The 20,280-nt window shown below is 39.0% G+C and overlaps 1 protein-coding gene across 4 annotated transcripts in view; it reads left to right on the forward strand.

Annotated features, from left to right (window-relative positions):
• Positions 1 to 20,280, forward strand: part of DSE (dermatan sulfate epimerase) — a 71,246-nt gene that overhangs the window by 21,210 nt on the left and 29,756 nt on the right. For 3 of the 4 annotated variants that reach the window (XM_033234365.1, XM_033234364.1, XM_033234363.1), the window contains one exon: positions 7,837 to 8,305. In XM_033234365.1, the coding sequence (XP_033090256.1) occupies positions 7,890 to 8,305 (416 nt within the window). In that variant the 5' untranslated portion in view covers positions 7,837 to 7,889. The remainder of the gene's footprint in view (positions 1 to 7,836; positions 8,306 to 20,280) is intronic. The other variant, XM_033234366.1, reaches the window with a different exon arrangement.

A 20,280-nucleotide genomic window follows, 5' to 3' on the forward strand; every position in this document is an offset into this window, starting at 1 on the left:
TATTTTAATTATGCATTTAATAAAACTGAAATAGAAAAGTAAGGAGACCTTTTAAAATATATGCATTTTATTACCATAGTTAAAATATGTGGCAACGGTGAAGTAGTACATGAGACCACAGCAAGATGTTTCCCAAGGCACTTGGAAATAAGTTTCTCTGAGAGTTAAATACTAAAATGGATCAGAGAAGGCAATGCAGCCCTGTCTAGTATATCCTAATATTCTCAGGCAATCAGGGTTTTCCTAAAACTTCACTGGATGCCTGAAGGAGGAGGGAACTTGGACTTAAATGGAAGCATGAGCAAGCGAGTCACAGTGCCCAACCTCGGCAACATCTGCCTGTTTTCCACAGGAGAGGGTGCAACATCAGGAACATTCATTTGTTGGGTCTGCCTGTTCAATCCTGCCATAGATATGGGCACACTGGTTCTAGTGTAGGGGTTATTCCTAATCATGTAACTAACTATGAGGCCCATCCATTAAGTTGAGCAAACTGGAGCAGCTGCTCTTAGGCTGAGCTTGGCAGGTGTGGTGGCAGGAGTTATAGGGGATGTACATTTCACTCTTGTTTTCTAAATATGATTACAGTTCAGTTTTTTTTTTTTTTTTTTTTTTTTTGAGACGGAGTCTCGCTCTGTCGCCCAGGCTGGAGTGCTGTGGCCGGATCTCAGCTCACTGCAAGCTCCGCCTCCCGGGTTCACGCCATTCTCCTGCCTCAGCCTCCTGAGTAGCTGGGACTACAGGCGCCCGCCACCTCGCCCGGCTAATTTTTTATATTTTTTAGTAGAGACGGGGTTTCACCGTATTAGCCAGGATGGTCTCGATCTCCTGACCTCGTGATCCGCCCGTCTCGGCCTCCCAAAGTGCTGGGATTACAGGCTTGAGCCACCGCGCCCGGCCTACAATTCAGTTTTTAAAATTTTGTCTTTAATGATATCCCAAGGACATCTGTGACAGCTGCTGGCAATTTCAACAGCCTCCTTCAAATGAAGTTATGGTAGCGATCTTAACTGGTCGACTTGCCCCAAGCTCAGGGCCTTTCCCATCGCCTTTGTTCTGATTCTTTGCTTGTTCAGGCAATTATCTAATAATTCACTTCCTGTGTTGGTTTCCTGTGAAGCCAGAAAATATTTCCCAATCCGCTTGATGGTAAACGAATATGCTGACATTCTGGTTTTACGTATGTGAGAGGTGGGGAAGCTTAACATTAAGTAGCATCTCATCTCCATGATGATCAGCTGAGATACTGATGGCAGTGATGGAGCCAAGAACAGATCCTGGACAGAGGTTAACCCATCCGCCTTGCAGTGGCAGCAGGTGTCCCTAAATTTTCATGTACTCCTTTCATAATATAAATGTGTTACTAAGAAACAGCTTTCCAGCCAGAGACTGTGTTTCCCAGCCACTGTTAGATCAGCAGGCCTTTCTCTTGACAGAATATAGTAAGAAGTGGTCAAGTGGTCGCCTTTTGTATATGAAGAATTAAATTACTGACCTTGGGAAGAAAATTTAGATAGTAGCTCATTTAATCTATTATTATTTTCTTTGGGGCAAAACCTCTAACAAATACTTGAAAAATTTAAAGGGTCATATACTTTCCTTTCCTGTGAGTGATGAGCTATGAGTGATGTGTTGAAGAGTCAGAAGCATTGTGTTCCAATTTCAGCTAAGTCTCTAATAAGCAGTATGATCTGGCCCTAGTCAGTTAACATCTGTGGTTCTTATAGTTTTGCCTGTAAAGTGTGAAGATTTAGTTTCTTTCAAATAAAATATTTTATCAATAGGTTAATATAATCTTGCAGGTCTGAAACGTTTTCCTTTTTAAAATATTATTGAGCTCTTCATGTCAGGTTCTAGGCTAAGTGCATCACACATATCTGATCACCCCATGAAGCATATTTCATTTTATGGATGACAGAAGGGAGGTGTTGAGAGTGGATGTCAGTTGATCAAAGCTAGGAGGCAGCAGAGTTGAGATTTATGCTCTTGTCTGCCCAACTCCATGCCCCATACTGTTAATCATTATGTTGTATTCCTCAGATTTGGCACATATTATAAGAGGGTTTTTTAATCCCTCTTGATTTGGAGCATGTTTTACTTTCTATGGGGTGATTTCTTTCTTCCATCCTTATACTTTCTCTGTTTTCTAAAACCTGTGGAATTGAAAGAACTTTTGTACTACCATTTGTTTCATTCTATAAACAGTCCCAGATCATTTGAAACCCACATCTTTTTTGAAACTCGATGTACTAGTTTAGTGTTCAGTTTTTTCTTCTCAGCATACTCTTCTGTGCTTTCTTTGTGTGAAGATGGCAAAAAAAAAATGGAACTTTTAATGTTATTGAACATTCTCACAAATTAGCTTGGTTAAAGGAAAGAATCTTGGCTTAGGATTTAGGAGGTGCAAGTTCTAGTTCTTTCTCTGAAATTTACTGTGGAACAAATAATAGTATTTTGCTATATTAAGTTATTGAAGAGTAAAAGATCAAATATGTGAAAAGCATTTAGGATCACAGAAACAAAGTTTTTCTGTGTGACTGCTGAATCATAATAGCTGCAGTGGATTATTGGAACCAGAATTAAAGCAAAATAATTTGGGGCCTATTGTTGCTTTACGAAGATCTGCTTAAGGTAATTATGATTCATAATTCATGTGGCTTGGCCTACACGTAATGCTAAACTTGGATTGCTGAATATATATAGGCAGAGAGATGATCAAATTGCTAACTGAATTACAGCAGTAACAGCATGATTTTTTTTTTTTTTTTAAAGACAAGGTCTCACTGTGTCACCCAGGCTGAAGTGCAGTGGCACAATTATAGCTCACTGCAGCCTCGAACTCCTGGGCTCAAGCAATCCTCCTGCTTCAGCCTCCCAAGTAGCTGGAACTACAGGCACACGCCACCACATCTGGCTAATTTTTTTTATTATTTTATTTTATTTTTGTGGATATGGAGTCTCACTATGTTGACCAGGCTGGTCTCAAACTCCTGACCTCAGCTGATCCTCCTACCTCATAGATTTAGGAATGTTTTACTATCCAAGTTGTGTGACATAAGACAAATGAATGGGAAGAAAAGGTGGATCATGAAAGTTGTAGACTTAGAAGAGGAAAAAGAGAATTTCAGGGGACATGATGCTCAATAGAATCATTCAGAAACAGCCTGAGAATTGAATTGTAGATAAGCTACTTATTAGTAGCATCAGCTGCTGAGAGTCGCTGGTAATTTTGCCATGTTGAAAATGCTATGCCCTTGAACTGGGCCAAGTGAAACTTAAAGATTTAAAGGGGCTGGAAGTGTTCTGCTGTCTCTGAAACACAATGAAATAGAGGGTGAATAGCTTGAGAGATCATCCACAAACATCTCAAAGTTCAGACTTATTTCTCCAGGACAGAAGGCACATTTCAAGATAGTGTGTGTGTTTGTGTTTGTATTTGTTTCATAGTGTTGAAAGTGGGAGAGTTGAGGCTGATCATTTCTGTAAACTCATTAGCCTTTAATGCCCTTTGTTTCAGTAAGCATTTTTGACATCTCTCAAACTATAGTTGTTTGGGTACCACCTTCAACAATTTTTGCCATATTCATTTGCTTTTTTTTTTTTGAGATGGAGTCTCTCTCTGTCGCCCGGGCGGGAGTGCAGTGGCCGGATCTCAGCTCACTGCAAGCTCTGCCTCCTGGGTTTACGCCATTCTCCTGCCTCAGCCTCCCGAGTAGCTGGGACTACAGGCGCCCACCAGCTCGCCCGGCTAGATTTTTGTATTTTTTAGTAGAGACGGGGTTCCACTGTGTTAGCCAGGATGGTCTCGATCTCCTGACCTCGTGATCCACCCGTCTTGGCCTCCCAAAGTGCTGGGATTACAGGCTTGAGCCACCGCGCCCGGCCTCATTTGCTTTTTTTTAACTTTTAAGTTTAAATATATTTTAAACAGGAGTTTTGCATATCTGTTGAAATCTCAGGTTTGATATGGTATAGTTTTTCATAATGTACATTAAAATAAGTACATAAAATTAACAAAGCCTGTCCATTTTTGGTCCATCTAAAATTATTTTGAAATACCCCTTTCATTTAATTTTGGCTCTTTGTACAGTGAGCACACACAATGTCTAGAGTGGAAAGTCAAAGAGAAAACTCAATGACTGGAAATAGAGATTTTTCAGTGAAATTTTCTAGAGAGATTTAAAATGATGGATGAGTATTACTTCCTCTTTTAGGTTACCAGCCTAAAACAAGTTTGGGTTAGAGTTTAGTTAGGTTTAATTTCTTTTCTTTTTAAACTAGTGGATAGTTTTTAGGCTACATAAGTTTCTAGACTTCATACGTGTTTTCTCCCATTAGTTTCCTAGAGGGACTTTTTTTCTGGAAAGTTCTAAACTTGCCTTGGCTTTAAATAAGGGGGAACAAAGTTTCTCCATGCTTATTTTAGTGATGAGGTCTGCTCTACCAACTCCTAAGCCCAGGGGTTTAGTTCAGCACAGCCAGCATGCTGCCTTTTAGTTTAGTTTAGTTTAGTTTAGTATTGTTTTTTTGAGACGGAGTCTAGCTCTGTCACCCAGGCTGGAGTGCAGTGGCCGGATCTCAGCTCACTGCAAACTCCGCCTCCCGGGTTTACGCCATTCTCCTGCCTCAGCCTCCCGAGTAGCTGGAACTACAGGCGCCCACCACCTCGCCCGGCTAGTTTTTTGTTTTTTTTTTTTTTTAGTAGAGACGGGGTTTCACCGTGTTAGCCAGGATGGTCTCTATCTCCTGACCTCGTGATCCGCCCATCTCGGCCTCTCAAAGTGCTGGGATTACAGGCTTGAGCCACCGCACCCGGCCGCATGCTGCCTTTTACATGCCAGATTCAGTGCTAAGCTCCATGATACATAGAGGAAGAAGGTTCCCACCTTCTGTGAGGCATTCCATGTAAACAACCGAAATAGTCCAGTGTGATATAGGTACGTGTCAGATACAGGAGAGATCAACTCTTTGGGTGAATCAACAAAAGCCTTAATAGCTGGGAGAGCATTGGGGGCTGGGCACACTGAGTGGGGCATGGGGAAGGTAGTACACCATTTGTGGTATTGAGAATGCCACAGTTCTTTCTCCTCAGTCTTCACAGATGATTGTTCTGCAGGATCTCTGTGGGTTCTGCATTGGCTAACGTGGTATTCTGACTGAAATTAATATTTTAAATGTACAATAATGCACAACTTTGCTGCTCTGACTCCCTTGCACGAGTTCGAAGTAATAACTACAGAACCTTCAATAACAGTTGGCATGTTGAGATGGCATCCTTCCCAAAACAACATCTTAATGAGGTTCTGTGCTTCAGAATCAGCTTTTCTGGTTTAAATATATTCAGGCATATCCTACGTAACTGGAAGCACTGTGGCAGAAGTGGCAGGGGTCATATTGTGAGTTTTGCTGAGTTAGGCATGTAGGCCCCGCAGTGTGAGGGACTCTTTGGAGCAGTCCTGAATATACAGTGATTCTGTGCCTGGGTGGGAGTGTGGTTGCACAGGGGAGGAGAAAGAACATGATGAATTAACCTTACCCACGTTTGAGGAAGTTTGTACAGAATGTGAGATGGAAAATTTCTAGTTTCCATGTATTAATACCTTCTTACCCATATGCTCATAGCCGGAGCCACTCCCCTATCCACCTGAGCTCCCACACATTCAAAAGCCGTAGTTGAGGGATCTTTCATTGCATATATGTTGGGTGTGGGGGGGTTCAATTAAAGCAGAAAGTGTCTAAAAAACCCCCACAGTGCTGATTGCATTGATGAGAGCATTCAGACTTAGACTTTTAGGGACTTAATATATACAGGATTTTTTTTTTTTTAATCGTTAGCAGTATATTATTCTCTTTCTTTTTTTTGAGACAGAGTCTCGCTCTGTCGCCCAGGCTGGAGTGCAGTGGCGGATCTCGGCTCACTGCAACCTCCGCCTCCCGGGTTCAAGTGATTCCTGCATCAACCTCCAGAGTAGCTGGGATTACAGGCACCCCCCACCACGCCCGGCTAATTTTTGTATTTTTAGTAGAGACGGGGTTTCGCCATGTTGGCCAGGATGGTCTTCAACTCCTGACCTCAAGTGATCTGCCCGCCTCTGCCTCCCAAAGTCCTGGGATTACAGACATGAGCCACCGTGCCTCTCCGGTATATTGTTCTCTAAATGGAGCAAGGAATAAACCCCTGGGGGGACTGAGCATTACCTCAGACCCAGCCATTTCTCTGTGCTGCCAGAGACCACACCCCTCCTCAGGCATAACCACAGAGGACTATTTCTTTTGGCTGGGTCTCTGACCTTGAAGGATCCAGCCTGCCAGCCGCCTTGAGACTTTGGGTGCTAGACATAATACTGGCAGAGTCCAAGAGTTATTTCTATTTCATATGTTTTATTTAGTACGGCTATATTAATTTTTTATTTATCAGAAGTTCTGCTCTTGAAATAAATGTAAAACGTTTTACAAAACCACTGCCACTGAGTTTCACATATATGTAGAAATATAAAAAACTCCAGAATAAGGTAGCACCCTCAAATGATGCCTCATTGCCTTTTTCGTGGAAACACACACAGCAAGTTGAAAATGTAGATTGATCTTCCGTATCTGTGAAATTATTAGTTTTTCTCCTTCTGAATATGATGAGGCAGTTTTTCCTTGGGAAAACAGTTTGTGTTCAGCTTGGGAGGTTGATTTTCCACCATCAGTTTCTCCCTTTAATAATTGAAAACCACTGTTCATTATTTACATAAAACTGTCTTTTTCTGGTCTGCTTTCTATAACCTTTCCCCTCTTAAGAATTTTAAGAATTCCCTGACTTTCCTCTGGGGGATTTTCTGCCTGCTTTATCCCAGATGTGGGACATTGACTAGGCTGAGGTTTTGGGGAATTTTTTTTTTTTTTTTTTAGTGTTTCTACATTTGAAAGACGTTCTTTTAACCAGTGCACAAATCTGCCACTGAAAAAAGGGGCTTTGAAGAAAAATCAAGTAGTTAAGAAAATATGTGAACTTTGTTTACATTTCTCACTTATTGAATGACACCAAAATCCCATATGCCAAATGAAAAAGTAGACAGTAGTTTCAGATAATAAGGGGAAAATACACCCATATTATTTCAGCCTTTTAATTCTGGGATTTTATTCTCTGAATGAAGGCATGTCAGTTTCTGGTCCCAGTGGCGCTGTGTTTGGTCTTTCATACGTGCTTGCTGATGTCAGCTGAGGAAATACAGGGTCTTGGTAGATGGTTACGTGGCCTTTGTCTTCTCTCTTTCTACCTTCTGCTCACATAAAGAGGATATTTAACCTTTTTCATAATATTTTGTCTGCTTGCAGTTTTACAGATGTATTGATCCTAATCCCTGGTTCAGAAATGTTAGGAAAAGGAGATAAGTTACAGTGAAAGAGGCTGTAGTAAGAAATACAGGATTTTCTGGTTTTTTGTAATGTCTACTCAGATTCCCGGATGATTGTTCATTACCAGCTTTTGGTTATTGTGGTTTATGTATTAATGTCTTAAAAAAATACAGTCTAATTTTTTTTCGTGATACTATGTGCGAAGAATACCAAGAATATTTTTTTCCTTACTCGAACAAATATTATACATTTTCCCTAAGTCCAAAATTCTGTTTTCCATGATGAACACAATTCTGATGTAGTATGTTTAACTCTATAAAATCAGAACTTGTTTTAGTTATTTTCTTCCTAATTACATTTTTTTGTTGTATTTTTAAAAATCTAAATTCATAAGCTTTATTTTCAAATATGGTTTCTACCTCTCATATGTTTCCACACTTGTGCCATGTTCCCTTGGCTGACAGATGCTTTTTTCCTTTTTATCTCGTGTAGGATCTTTCGAAGATGGTTTGGCTGCCTTGGAGATTTGGAGATCTGATGCCACGATGAGGACTCACACACGGGGGGCTCCCAGTGTGTTTTTCATATATTTGCTTTGCTTTGTGTCAGCCTACATCACCGACGAGAACCCAGAAGTCATGATTCCCTTCACCAATGCCAACTATGACAGCCATCCCATGCTGTACTTCTCCAGGACAGAAGTGGCAGAGCTGCAGCGCAGGGCTGCCAGCTCGCACGAGCACATTGCAGCCCGCCTCACGGAGGCTGTGCACACAATGCTGTCCAGCCCCTTGGAATACCTCCCTCCCTGGGATCCCAAGGACTACAGTGCCCGCTGGAATGAAATTTATGGAAACAACTTAGGTGCCTTGGCAATGTTTTGTGTGCTGTATCCTGAGAACATTGAAGCCCGAGACATGGCCAAAGACTACATGGAGAGGATGGCAGCGCAGCCTAGTTGGTAGATTTTTGTCTTTTCTTCTTACTGTAGTAACTCTGCATTAGAAAGAAACAAATCCATATGAAATCTCAGAGGCCAGATCTTCATATACCTCTTTGTGTATGTGTGTGGGGGGAGGTGTTATTTGTGTTGCCAGTCTTATGAATGGCCCTTAGTTTCAAAAGATGTAGTAACTTCCATGTTTAAAGTTAGAGGGAAAATATTTAGATGCAGCCTAATCTAAAGAAAAACTAATTTGTGGAATTGATTAAAGAGTATCATTTTGATTGTTGAGAATTCTTTCCTCCATATTCAACATGCATATATTACTATCATCTGGTGTTAGGTTTGATTGACCCCAAGTGGTTAAAACTTTTTTCAGCAAGACATTTCTAGTAATTAAGACTTAGTTGCATTTTATGATTGTAAGGAACTAAAGGTGAATGGGATGGGACTGACTGGCAATTTATAAACACATCCCCTCCAATAACCAGCAGATTTCTGAGACCTGTAGGAAAACCAACATTATTGTGTAATTGTGTGAGGAATTCTAATTACATGATAATTTAGTTTCAGAAGTTTAAGATTTGAGAACAAATTCCTGTCTTTTTGATTAGCTTAATTTTATTTTATTAATTTATAATTAATGCTTCATATGCTTCCAAACAGATATGTGATAAGTTGATTAAACAAGGGATTCTACAGATGTTTTTACTCATGCAGTTTTTAATGATATATTTATGGTTCCGTTGCAATAAAAGAATTTATAGATTGTATGAAATTTTTTTTAAAAATTACGTAAGCTGCCTCTTGTCATAGGACTAGAGAGAGTTCATTTTAAATGCTTAGAAAAATCTGTGAATGCACCTAATGCTATGATGAATTACATCTTAACATATCACGGGGTGAAGGATGGTGGTTTGCAAGCTTTCCGATAAATTTCTGGAATTTTGTAATGAAAAGTATTATGCAAGAGTTGGCATTAGATCCATATCGGAGCTGATATTTTAGGCCTGTTGCTAAGTATATGTAGTCATTTTGAAGTTTACAATATTGTAGGTTGAAAAGAAATTTTTATTTGATTTATTTAAAAGCTTAGCCATGTATGTAGTTGTTTCTGACTTTGACATTAACTGATCTTATTCTATTCTTGACACCAAGAAAGAAAAGATGTATGAAAACTTTTCTGATATTTGAATTACCAGATTACATTATCAAGTGCTACAGTAACCCACTAATTGATTTGTTCAATTACTTAGTTTAAAATGGCAACCATATTGACATTATTTAGAAAGAAACCTTTGTCATCTAGAAGGGTACTTTCTCTTTAAAGTCTTTTTTGTTTTAGATTAAGTGGATTTTGGCAAATTAAGAAATCGATGTAAATATTCCAGAGATAGTGCCTATAGAGAACCATGTATTTAATCTCACAAGAAAGTAATGGATGGTGAAATTCCATTTTTGATGGAGATTGTTTAGCACAATACAGTAATATTATGAGAATTGTACAAGACTAGTATAATTTTCTCATTATAATGTAAAATATTCGGATATATAAATACCAACGAATGAATGCTGCTATCAGGATGAGACTCCTTCTATAATAAGAGAAATAAATAACTTAAAAGAAATATTATAATTTTTACATAGTTTCCACAAGTCCAGATTTATTGATCCCTGGAGGTATATAGAAATTTACTAGGAGTCTAGCACTTTATTCATGGCAATATTGATAGAAATAGGTATAACTCTAGGCCATTATCTAGTAAACTAAAAGCCAATTTTTGACTTAATAGAGCTGAACAGTTGACTTCTTTCTCTTGACCTTCAAGGTAAAATCTTGAGAATTTACGCTTACATCTGGTTTCTAGTTCCAAAAGTGATCTTGAATTAGAAAGTTGAACTACTGGAGCATTTTGTTTTGGCAGGTACTATTATTAAGTTGTATTGTTTAATGACTTCACAGAAATTTTAACTTCTTAAAAACTACCACACCCAACCCTTAGACTTTTAAACTTTCATTGAGATTTGTGGTTGAGCACAATTACAACACAATTATGTGTTGTAATAATTTAACACAATGTTCAGTGATTTTATAGTTCAACTACCTCTGTTTTAGTTGCGCCATTAAATCATGTCCTCAGTACGTACCAAGAAGTATACAATGAGTATTGTCATTATCTTAGGATGTAGTTCACCTATATTTGATTTCAGAAAAAAACCAGAAAACTAGCTGTTATTTACAGAAGAGATCAATAATTAATATTATGAAAGTTAAAAAAAAAAAAAACTTTCTACAATAGCTTCATCAGGCTGAATGCATTTGCCATTTTCTTTGAAGAGCATTTCTACTCTTTTGAAAGCCAGTTACTAAATTATGTTCATTCACTGATTCATTTGATCAACAAACATTTATTGAGCATCTACTGTGTATCAAGCACTGTGCTAGGGTGCTGGGGATTCAAAGATGAAGAAATAGCCCAGTAATTTTATAATGTTTACCTAGGGCAAAGGTTGCAAACATTGGGTTCTTAAAGCCTAAGCTAGGAGTATTTTCTCTGCTTAGAATTGAGTGTGTGGATCATTTCCACACACTAAGGAGTTTCCTTAGTTTTCATTCATGACTTAAACATTTGTATCATGCTGCACTCTAATGTGGTAGAAAAGCACCAACTCTGGAGTCACACTGCCTTTGAATCCCAGCTCCCTCACTCTTCAGCTGTGTTAATTCTCTTAATTAATTAACTTTTCAGATTAATTTTCTTAATTTGCGTGAGCATTAGTGTCCTGATGTATAATGTGGCAGTAACAACCCTATCTACCTTATAGGGTTGCTAGGAGGATTAAGCGCAATAATCAATGTAAAGTACTTAGCACAGTTCTTGTCACATAGTAAGCCCTCAGTAAATGAGAATAATGACGATAATGGTAATTATTGATGCTGTTATTTTATCTACCTAGTACTTAGCCCCTGTTTGGTTTGTAATTTGGTATATGTAGACTCCAAGGAAATAGTATCCATTTGGGATTTTACTAATCTTAATTGCTCTCAAAACTAGAACATCTGTTTAACTCATAAAATTTTCCCCTTGGCTTTGTTCCATTAAAACTTTCATTGATGCTCCCCTGGGCCCTTTTTAAAATGTATACAAGAATCTAATGTTAACACCAATGAGGAAGGTTTAGAGGAAAGTAACAATGATATGTCATTTGTCTGGTATTAAAAAGAAGTACCTGTGAGATATACATGCATACAGATTTATTAATGGGGTTCATTTTATTTGAATATCTAGTAAATAAAGAGGTTAAAGTTCACATCTATAGATGCACTTAAGCATCCTGAAGAAGAAAGGTTAAATGGAAAATATTCAATTGTACTCTGTCCGTCTAATATCCTACAAAGTAGAACAGGAATCTCATAGATTTATAATGATACTGGTGGTTGAAAAATAGCAGCATGCATTTTTATTGTGTGTGTCTCTGAGTGTCCAGACAGTTGGGCACCGCAGAATGATGAGACTAATCTATGTGCTCTATCTGCTTTTTCAGAGGTGCTTGCATCCTCTCTCAGAAGCCCTGCCCCGTTTCTCTCCCTTTTGCTAGGGAACACACATTCTTCATTACAGTAAAAGTAACAGAGTAATTTAAGCTTGTGCTGAACTTAGTTTTAAAAATAAAATATAAAAATACATTATTTTAATCCAATATATAATGGCAAAATATTATTAATTAAAAAATTACAATGCCAAAGATATCACCAATAATGTCTTTGTTTTTACGCTTTTAATTAAGTCTTTTTCCCTCTATAAATCTTGCCTTCCAAATGAAAGCTAGAATTTAAGTTGCAGTTGGCTCAGTGTTATATAAAAGCTTTATTAGAAATTAACATGCACTACTTTTAGAAAGCTTTAATGAACTAAGATCATAAATCTAGGGCTGGAAACAATGGAAATATTTTCTCATACTTAAAGTGAGTTCGCTATTTTTGAAATAGTATCACCTAGGTATAAAACGTACAAGTTCTGTATATGCCAATTGGCATAGGGGGCTATCCTCATTATTAATGGTTGCTTTCTGCATTCAATCCTTAGATAGTTGAAAAAAAAAAAAAAAAGCAGAATTCTAAATAACTGAAAATCATCCTTCAGTTTTTCTTTTCTCAAGAGCCTAAATGATAAGGTAGGAAAATAATAAAAACAGTGCTTAGTAGAGATTTAAAACGGATTTTTTAAAAATCAGTTTTCAGGATTTTGGGGGGTCAGCACATATTATTCTGCTTTTCTAAAATTTTCATTACTTATTTCTACTATAACTTTTCCCTTAGAAGATTAAGGAAGCATAAAATACTATGCTTCAAATTAGAAGTAGCTGAGAAAGAAAAGAGGGGGGAAAGACTGGAGACATTGACTAGACAAGGAATGCAACAATTGCTAAAAGGCATCTGAAATGCACCATGAATGGGCCACAAGTGGACACTGAGAGGTTTTGTTTGTTGGTTGGTTGGTTGGTTTTAGCAGCAAAGAAAGTAGGCTTAGTCAGTTTTGAAGTTTACAGTGACCATGGGATCAGTTACTTTGTAGAACTGACTACTCTTGGCCCAAGGATCAGAAGGAAGTTTCCCATAGGGCTTTTATGAAGAACCCTCGCAGCCTTCTCATCCTTGCAGTGCATGTATGATGAATTGCACAGTGTTATTTCTTTACACCAGACTGACCTGAGAGTGGAACCATGCCTCTTTTGCTCATGTGTGTATCCCTCGATAGAGGATCTCCAAAGCAAAGTTTACTAAAACCTTGATCAGCGAGGGAGTGGGGGTGGTGAAAAGGATGGATATATGGGTTAGTCCACGCCACTTTTTTCCTAATCTAGCTTAATCCTTTGGTAGATTTTGCATGTGTAGAAAAATGAAATGGCTGCATGTCCACCAGGCAGCATCCCTGTACATTGTCTTAGCCAAGCTCTTGGTAGATGGGTTGCTATGAGCTTAACATTATACTCCTCAGCAAATTCATAGTGATTTTCCAGAGCTAAAAACAAAACAAACAAAATGTACTCAAATAATTATCGGAAAACACTACAGATCCTGAATCACTTAAGAAAGGTGCAGTTAGGTTTACCATATTTCACTTAATAATATGGGAAGATGAATGCATTTAAAAGAGATTTAGGATAGGATTGTAACTGAAGCACTTACTGTTCAAGCCCTCGTTAATAACATAGAATTATCCAGCATCCATTTCCAAGCAGCAGGCTTTTTGCGGCTCCTTGTTTTAATTTGTAAACCCTGAGGAACAGGTCTGCCCCAGTGGTCTTTGGATCTGTCCTTGCATCTTGGCTCTGCCATTGTGTTAGCCACATGTCCTTTGACAGGTTCCTTACACTCTGTAAACTTGGTTCTTCATCTGTAAAATATGAATTATTCTTCCCACACAAGGTCATCCCAAGGATTGAATGAAGTAATGCATATAAAGCTCATAGCATTATGTGCCTGGCACATAGTTTTACTAAAAAGTTTGTTATTATTACACAGAAATAGGTACGAATATATAACTTTATTCTTGCTAAGTTTCTTGGCACACAGGACTCCATTTTACCTATGTTGTCACTCTGGAGTTGTGTTTTTGAAAAGTATTTGTTGTGACTCATTAGTTCTCTCTTTCTTTATAGTATTTTTCCTTACTTATCATCAGACAGAAAATAAATCACAGAGGAAAGAAATTACTTCACTCTTGCATTGGAGCCAGTTAGCTACAGGAAATCAGGAGAACTGGTGAGGGAAACAAAGAAAGTTGAACTTTTGGACAGAGAAGTAATTGTGTTTTTACTGAGTATTAAATTCTTGCCTGTGATTGCAAACTTCTGGATGGTGTCATCTGAGGGTGCATTTGCAAAAATAAAATATAATTATAAAATATAAAGAGAGGAAAAAAGAAAAATCTCCAGCATATTGAAATTAACCAGTTTCATTGCTGTACGTATGAAAATGAGGAGTGTGCCTGCCTTGCTCAGCGTTGCCTGCTGGGCTTCAAATGCAGTTCTCTGCAGCTGTTTCTCGGGTTTTTTACTTCTCAAAATTGCAATTTAAGACTGAGAATCAAAAGCCGGGAGGATGTAGCTGGGCCTCAACATGTGGAGCCACAGCCCTGTGAGTAAAAAGATCAGGTTTTCTTCTCATGACCTTACAGTGAGGAAGGCTGGCCGGCTTAGCCCAGAACGCACCTGGAACCCATTAAAGTGGACTCGTGGAGACAAATGCTGGGCTGTCAGAAAACCCAGCCCCTAATTCCCCTGGCTTTTTCTCATTCATGTTTTTTCCTTTCTCTTACCCTTCCCCCTCACTCTTTCTGCCTCTCTTTTTCTCTGTTCTTTTCATTCTGTGACGTAAGGGAAGCTATTCCCTTTTATCCTGCTGCAGAGACTTAAAAATATTATAAAAGGGTAAAATAACTTATGAGGCTTTTTACAACAATCAGATTCTTTAAAATTTACAGAAACACACAGCCATTGGGAATTCACTTCTTGAATGCCGTTTGTTAAACAGGTTGTTGCCATCATTGTTATAAATGGATTCTTGGGCAGGAATCAAGGTCAGGTGCTCTGTGGTGGGAGGAAGCAGATGAAGAGGAGCCGAGGGAGAGGCATAGGCAGGTGTGCAGATTAGCTGAGCAGCCCGGTTAGAGTACCATTGGACAGTTGTGTGGTGCACAGTCACACCCTAAATAGGATGTTCTGCTCACCTAAACTGTCAGCGCTTAACTAATTTAGACTCTTCCCCATCTATTTCAAATGCAGGTGAAGATAAAGTTATTCTAATAATGCTTCTCTCTAACAATAACTTTAAAAATGTTATGACAGTTATAAATCATACATGATTGAAAGGAAATCCGAATTTAATTTTCTTTATAGGATTTGTTTATTGACTCTAAGATTCAGTATTGGTATGACCCTCAAGTCATCTCTGTGATGAGTGACTCACTTGCTCGCCTACCTCCCACCCTTTCAGTGTCATTTGATACCTTTTTAAATGGAACATGGGCAGGCTTTCAGACTTGTCAGAGGGAACTGTGCTCAAGGCCAGAGGAGTTCTCATCCCTCTTTAATTGGGGTGTAAATCAGTGTCCCTCATCCCATATGAACAAAGGCAACATGAATATATTAAGTTCCATGTAGTCTTTACAATCTGGTCTTAAATTTTTCTAATATAAAAATCTGGCAAGCATGATGTTTGAATTTTGTGCATGTCTTGCCTCATATCATAAGGGAAAATGTTAGTTGGCAAGTACCGCATGTATGTCTGTATTCTTCATTGATACTTCATAATCACTTTTTAAAAGTTGGCTTTATCTTTTGGATAAAATATTCATGCCTAACACCCCTTAAGATGTGGGGTCTTGCTGACATTAACTTCTTGCTAATGCTCTATAGATATATAATAACTTGAGAGTAATAATGACACATATACGCTCATGCAGCCCTTTATAAAGCCGGGGAGTTCCTTTTACCTTAGGTATCTTAAGAATGGCTTTTTTACTTCTTCGTCTCCTTCTGCCATGTCCATTAAGGAAACACATTTCAGCCACGCTTACCACAGTCTCTCTCATCCATCTTTCCTTTTCCTTTCCAGTGTTAACATGCTAGTTCTGGAGGAGATACCATAGTCGGGGCCAGATCATTGCTTATCCCACATAAGCCTGTGGTTTAGAAAGCTTTGTGTTTAGGATGACTTGGAAGGGATGACTCAGGAAAAAAGAAACTGGTTAGAAGCTTATAATATTAGTGTAGGAGGGAAATGAAGACCACAGTTAAAACAGTGAGAGTGGGGAGAAGAAAGCATAAATTTAAGAGACATGTAAGACTGAAAATCTACAAAGAGATTGATTAGGTATAGGACACTCTTTCTCAAAGTGTGAGGCTTTCAGCATATTGGGTATCCTTAAAAAGACAGATTCTTGAGTTTCGCCCAGACTCACTGAATCGTGTCTTCTTGGAGTAGGCCACAGAACCTGTATTTTTAGCAAGTCCCCCAAATGATTCTTAGATGTACTAAAACTTAAATTGTAAGGGAGAGGGAGGCATAATGATGGCCCTGGGTGACTGGTTGCATCTTGATACCCAAATGAGATGGAGAATATGGGGAGGAGAGAGTGGTTTGTGGGAGGGAAAAGATGGTTCACTTTTTTACATGTCTTTTTGTGTCACTCTATTTCTTCTATCTACCTTATTTGTCTCACTTTGTTGATATTACCAACTGTGTGGACAGATGACTTTCAAAGTTCTCTGTCCCTATTACATTGCAAGGGCTTATAGATACCCTTAGCAGGTATCTTGGTGTATAGTTATTACTGTAACTTTTAGGACCTCCTGGCCATGTCTGCTCATTCTTACAAATTCACCATCTTCCACTTCTGCTTGTTCTGTGGCTTCTGCACTGCTGCTACTATGCTCGTTATTTACCCGTAGTCATTTTTCTCTTCCCTCCCCTTGCTCTGTTCTTCACTCTTGCTACTCTATGAATGCATTTTGCTGTTGGTGATTCTGTTATTTTTGAATGTAAGTGAACTCTTCAGAAAAAAGTACCTTTGATAAACAAAAAAGATCAGTCTATTGTCACCCATCCAGAGCTTAGAGATGTTTTACTTTTTTTCCTAGAATTTTGTGATTTTTATTGTTTTAAAGCTTTTAACTGATAGGTATATGTGTGGTCTTCCCAGTGGTCCAGGGGACCATGTGGCACTGGTATTTTCAACTCTGCCTTGAGTTTGGGCAGTAATGAGTTTACAGACCAGCCCTGATCTGGCCTTTCTGCCTAAAAGTATGCCAGACTCATTTATACCTTGTCTTCCACCTTCCTCTCCAACTCTATCCAGACAGCGTGATCCACCTCAACTTCTTCCACCATTGCATGTTCTCTAGCCCCTCATCCATCTCAATTCCTATAGTTACTTTTTATTTAATTCATTGGTTTGCAGTCATAACTGGGTTGTCTGGTTTTCTGACCAGGAGTGTACATCTTGTAGATTCAGCTCCAAAGAACCTTCTTTCTAGAAACCTTCCAGACTCCATGTTCTATACCTGCCCTCCAGTATGATTCATACATTCCAAGGAACCCACACAAAACTGTTATAGGTTGTTTTGCCTGCACTACAATTCTTGGTTTATTTGTCTTCCTGACTGGCACATGAGCTTATTGAGGGTAGCCCCAGCATTTTTGGTGGTTCTAGGAGCCACATATGATATACCTGCCACAAAGACGCTCATTAATTCTATTGAATGGATGGATGAATGAATGAATGATCCGTCTTATTTTTATTGAGAGTCTAAGCTTCCTGAGAGCAGAAATCCTGGATCTGTATACAACTTTGAAATTGATTTGGTACCCTGTATGCTGTGGCTGCTCCTATTTATCTGGTCTCACTTTCACTCTGAAGACCCGCCTGTCATCAGCCGTTTGTCTGTCGGCCTGTAATCACAGAGACACTTTGCCTTTGACCTACTTGGAGGCCAGTAGGAAGAATGTCAGGATTTGACATCTTGGTGCATAGCTCAGCAGAGACTCTCAGATTACCTGGTCTTTGAAGTATTCCTCCTGCACCTGGCCGTCTCTCCTCCCTGATCCCCTGAATTTTAATGTTCATCTTCTTACATGCATGTAATGTCCATGTGTGCTCCTTCTCAGGTAACTACAACAGAGTTTTGTTTTTATTCACTTTAAAGCCACCTGCTTCAGTGTTTGAAATGAATGGTGGTGCTGTTAAGCAAGGGGAGGTGATAGTTTGTAGAGCAAGGACTCTGGAGCCAGTCTGCCAGTGTGCCAGTCACATTTAAGAGCTGTGTGACCTTGAGAATGTTACTTAGCTTCTCTGTGGTTCAGTTTCCTCATCTGTAACTTGGGGATATATATGATACATACTTCATACTATAGAGGATTGGTTAATGAAACAGTACGTAGCATAATGTGTTAACTATTATTGTTATCTTTATTACTTTGCTTATATTTTGTGTTCTTATAATTTGATGCCAAAGGCAATTTTCACTTATCGATAAATGTGTGCACATATTCACTTTATGTAAGTTTATTGTATGCTTATTCTGTTCTTGGTATTTTATTAGGCACTGGAGATACAAGGATTTCAAGACATGTTATGTATCTGTTTTGCCTAGAGTTGTCGGTCTATGGAAGATATAAATACTAGAACTGTTAGCATATTAATACTAGTAGTGGGATAAATGCTACGACTAGGAAAGTACAGTGTGTAGTGGGAAAATATAGTAGTACTTTGCCCAACATAGGAGCATCAGGGAAGGCTTTCCTGCTAAGGCCTGAAGGACGGGTAGGAACCAGCCACGTCGAGGGGAAAAAGGAGCTGTACTTGACTGTTCAAGCACAAGTAGCTGCGCAAAGGCCTGGAGATAAAAGAAAGCAGAGTGCTTTTGAGGAACTGAAAATTCAGTGTAGGGAGGAAACTAGCAAGTGTTGAGGCTTCGGGTAGAGAGCCAGATGCTGCCAGGCCTTGTCTACCATTTAAAGGAAATTGGACCTTTTTTTTAACAAGTACTGTGAAACCACTGAAGGGTGTAACAGGGCAGTGATGTGATCAGATTTATGTATGTATGTTAATCTTTTCATTGAAAAATAAAAGTAGAATATTATATAAATAAATGTGTAGCTTAATAAAGTATTTTAAAGCAAACACCCTGGTAAGTACAACACAGGTCAAGAAATAAAATTTTGCCAGTCACTCCTGAAAGCCCCTTCATGGGCCCCATCCCAGTCCCAGTTCCCTCCCTTCCCACAAAGACAACCCTGATGCCCCGATAACTACAGTCGTTGTGTCCTTGTGTTCCCTTATAGTTCGTCCAAGTGTGCATCTCTCAGCATCATCATTTAATCTTGCTCATTTTTTAAAAGTCTTTTAAGGTTTTTTAAAAAATCTGCAGGCCGGGCACGGTGACTCACGCCTGTAATCCCAGCACTTTGGGAGGCAGAGGCAGGCTGATCACGAGGTCAGGAGATCGAGACCATCCTGGCTAATACGGTGAAACCCCGTCTCTGCTAAAAATACAAAAAAAATAGCCAGGCTTGGTGGCGTGCACCTGTAGTCCCAGCTACTGGGGAGTCTGAGGCAGGAGAATGGCGTGAACCCAGAAAACAGAGCTTGCAGTGAGCCGAGATCGCTCTGCTGCACTCCAGCCTGGGTGACAGAGCATGACTCCATCTCAAAAAAAAAAAAAAAAAAAAAGGGAAGCAGAATCTCATTGTGGGAGTGGATTGCCAATATGAAACCGGGAAGTCAAGTAGGCCTTTTGTGTTTATCTAAATGAAAGCCTAGAATTGGAAATAATTGATAGGTTCCAGTGATAAATAATTAGCATTCATAAGACTTGACAATTATATTTGAGGGCCAAAGGAGACAAAGAATTTTCTTTATGGGATGGTGGGATCTCTCAGTGGGCTTCTAACACTTGGAGCTATTGAGGAATGCTAATAAAGGTTTGGATTTGGAGATACAGAATTGAAGTGCCTTGGGGCCCAAGCGGAGATGTCCAATTTATATCTCTCAAGCTTTATTTTTAGCTGCTTCCTGTTTGCCAGTGGTACATTGTAACTTAAGAGTGTGTGTGTGTTGTGTGTGCCTGTGTCTCAGTCATAAGGAAAAAAATGTATCCAATATGAAATATGCTTTCAGGTACAATATGTATCCTTTCTGTTGATGATAGAAAAATGTAGAAAGAAAATCCAAAGAAGATCATATTTAGTTCAGGTTGTCCTACTACAATAAATAACTGAAGAATAACTGGAAGAATGAGAAGTCGAGGTGCTGATACAGCACTGAAGTCACGTGGGTGTCCTCAAATCACTTTCTGGAGCTGAAACCAAAGAAACATTGTGCAGGCTGCACTCTGGGAGGAGGGCATCAGCTTGAGTGAGTCGTGCTGCTGCTTCTCAAGCTGAAAAAGAAAAAAGGTTCCTGATGAAATGTAGATCGCTATTAGGG

Source organism: Trachypithecus francoisi, unplaced genomic scaffold (genome assembly GCF_009764315.1).
Source record: "Trachypithecus francoisi isolate TF-2019V2 unplaced genomic scaffold, Tfra_2.0 Lachesis_group15, whole genome shotgun sequence".
NCBI lineage: Eukaryota > Metazoa > Chordata > Mammalia > Primates > Cercopithecidae > Trachypithecus > Trachypithecus francoisi.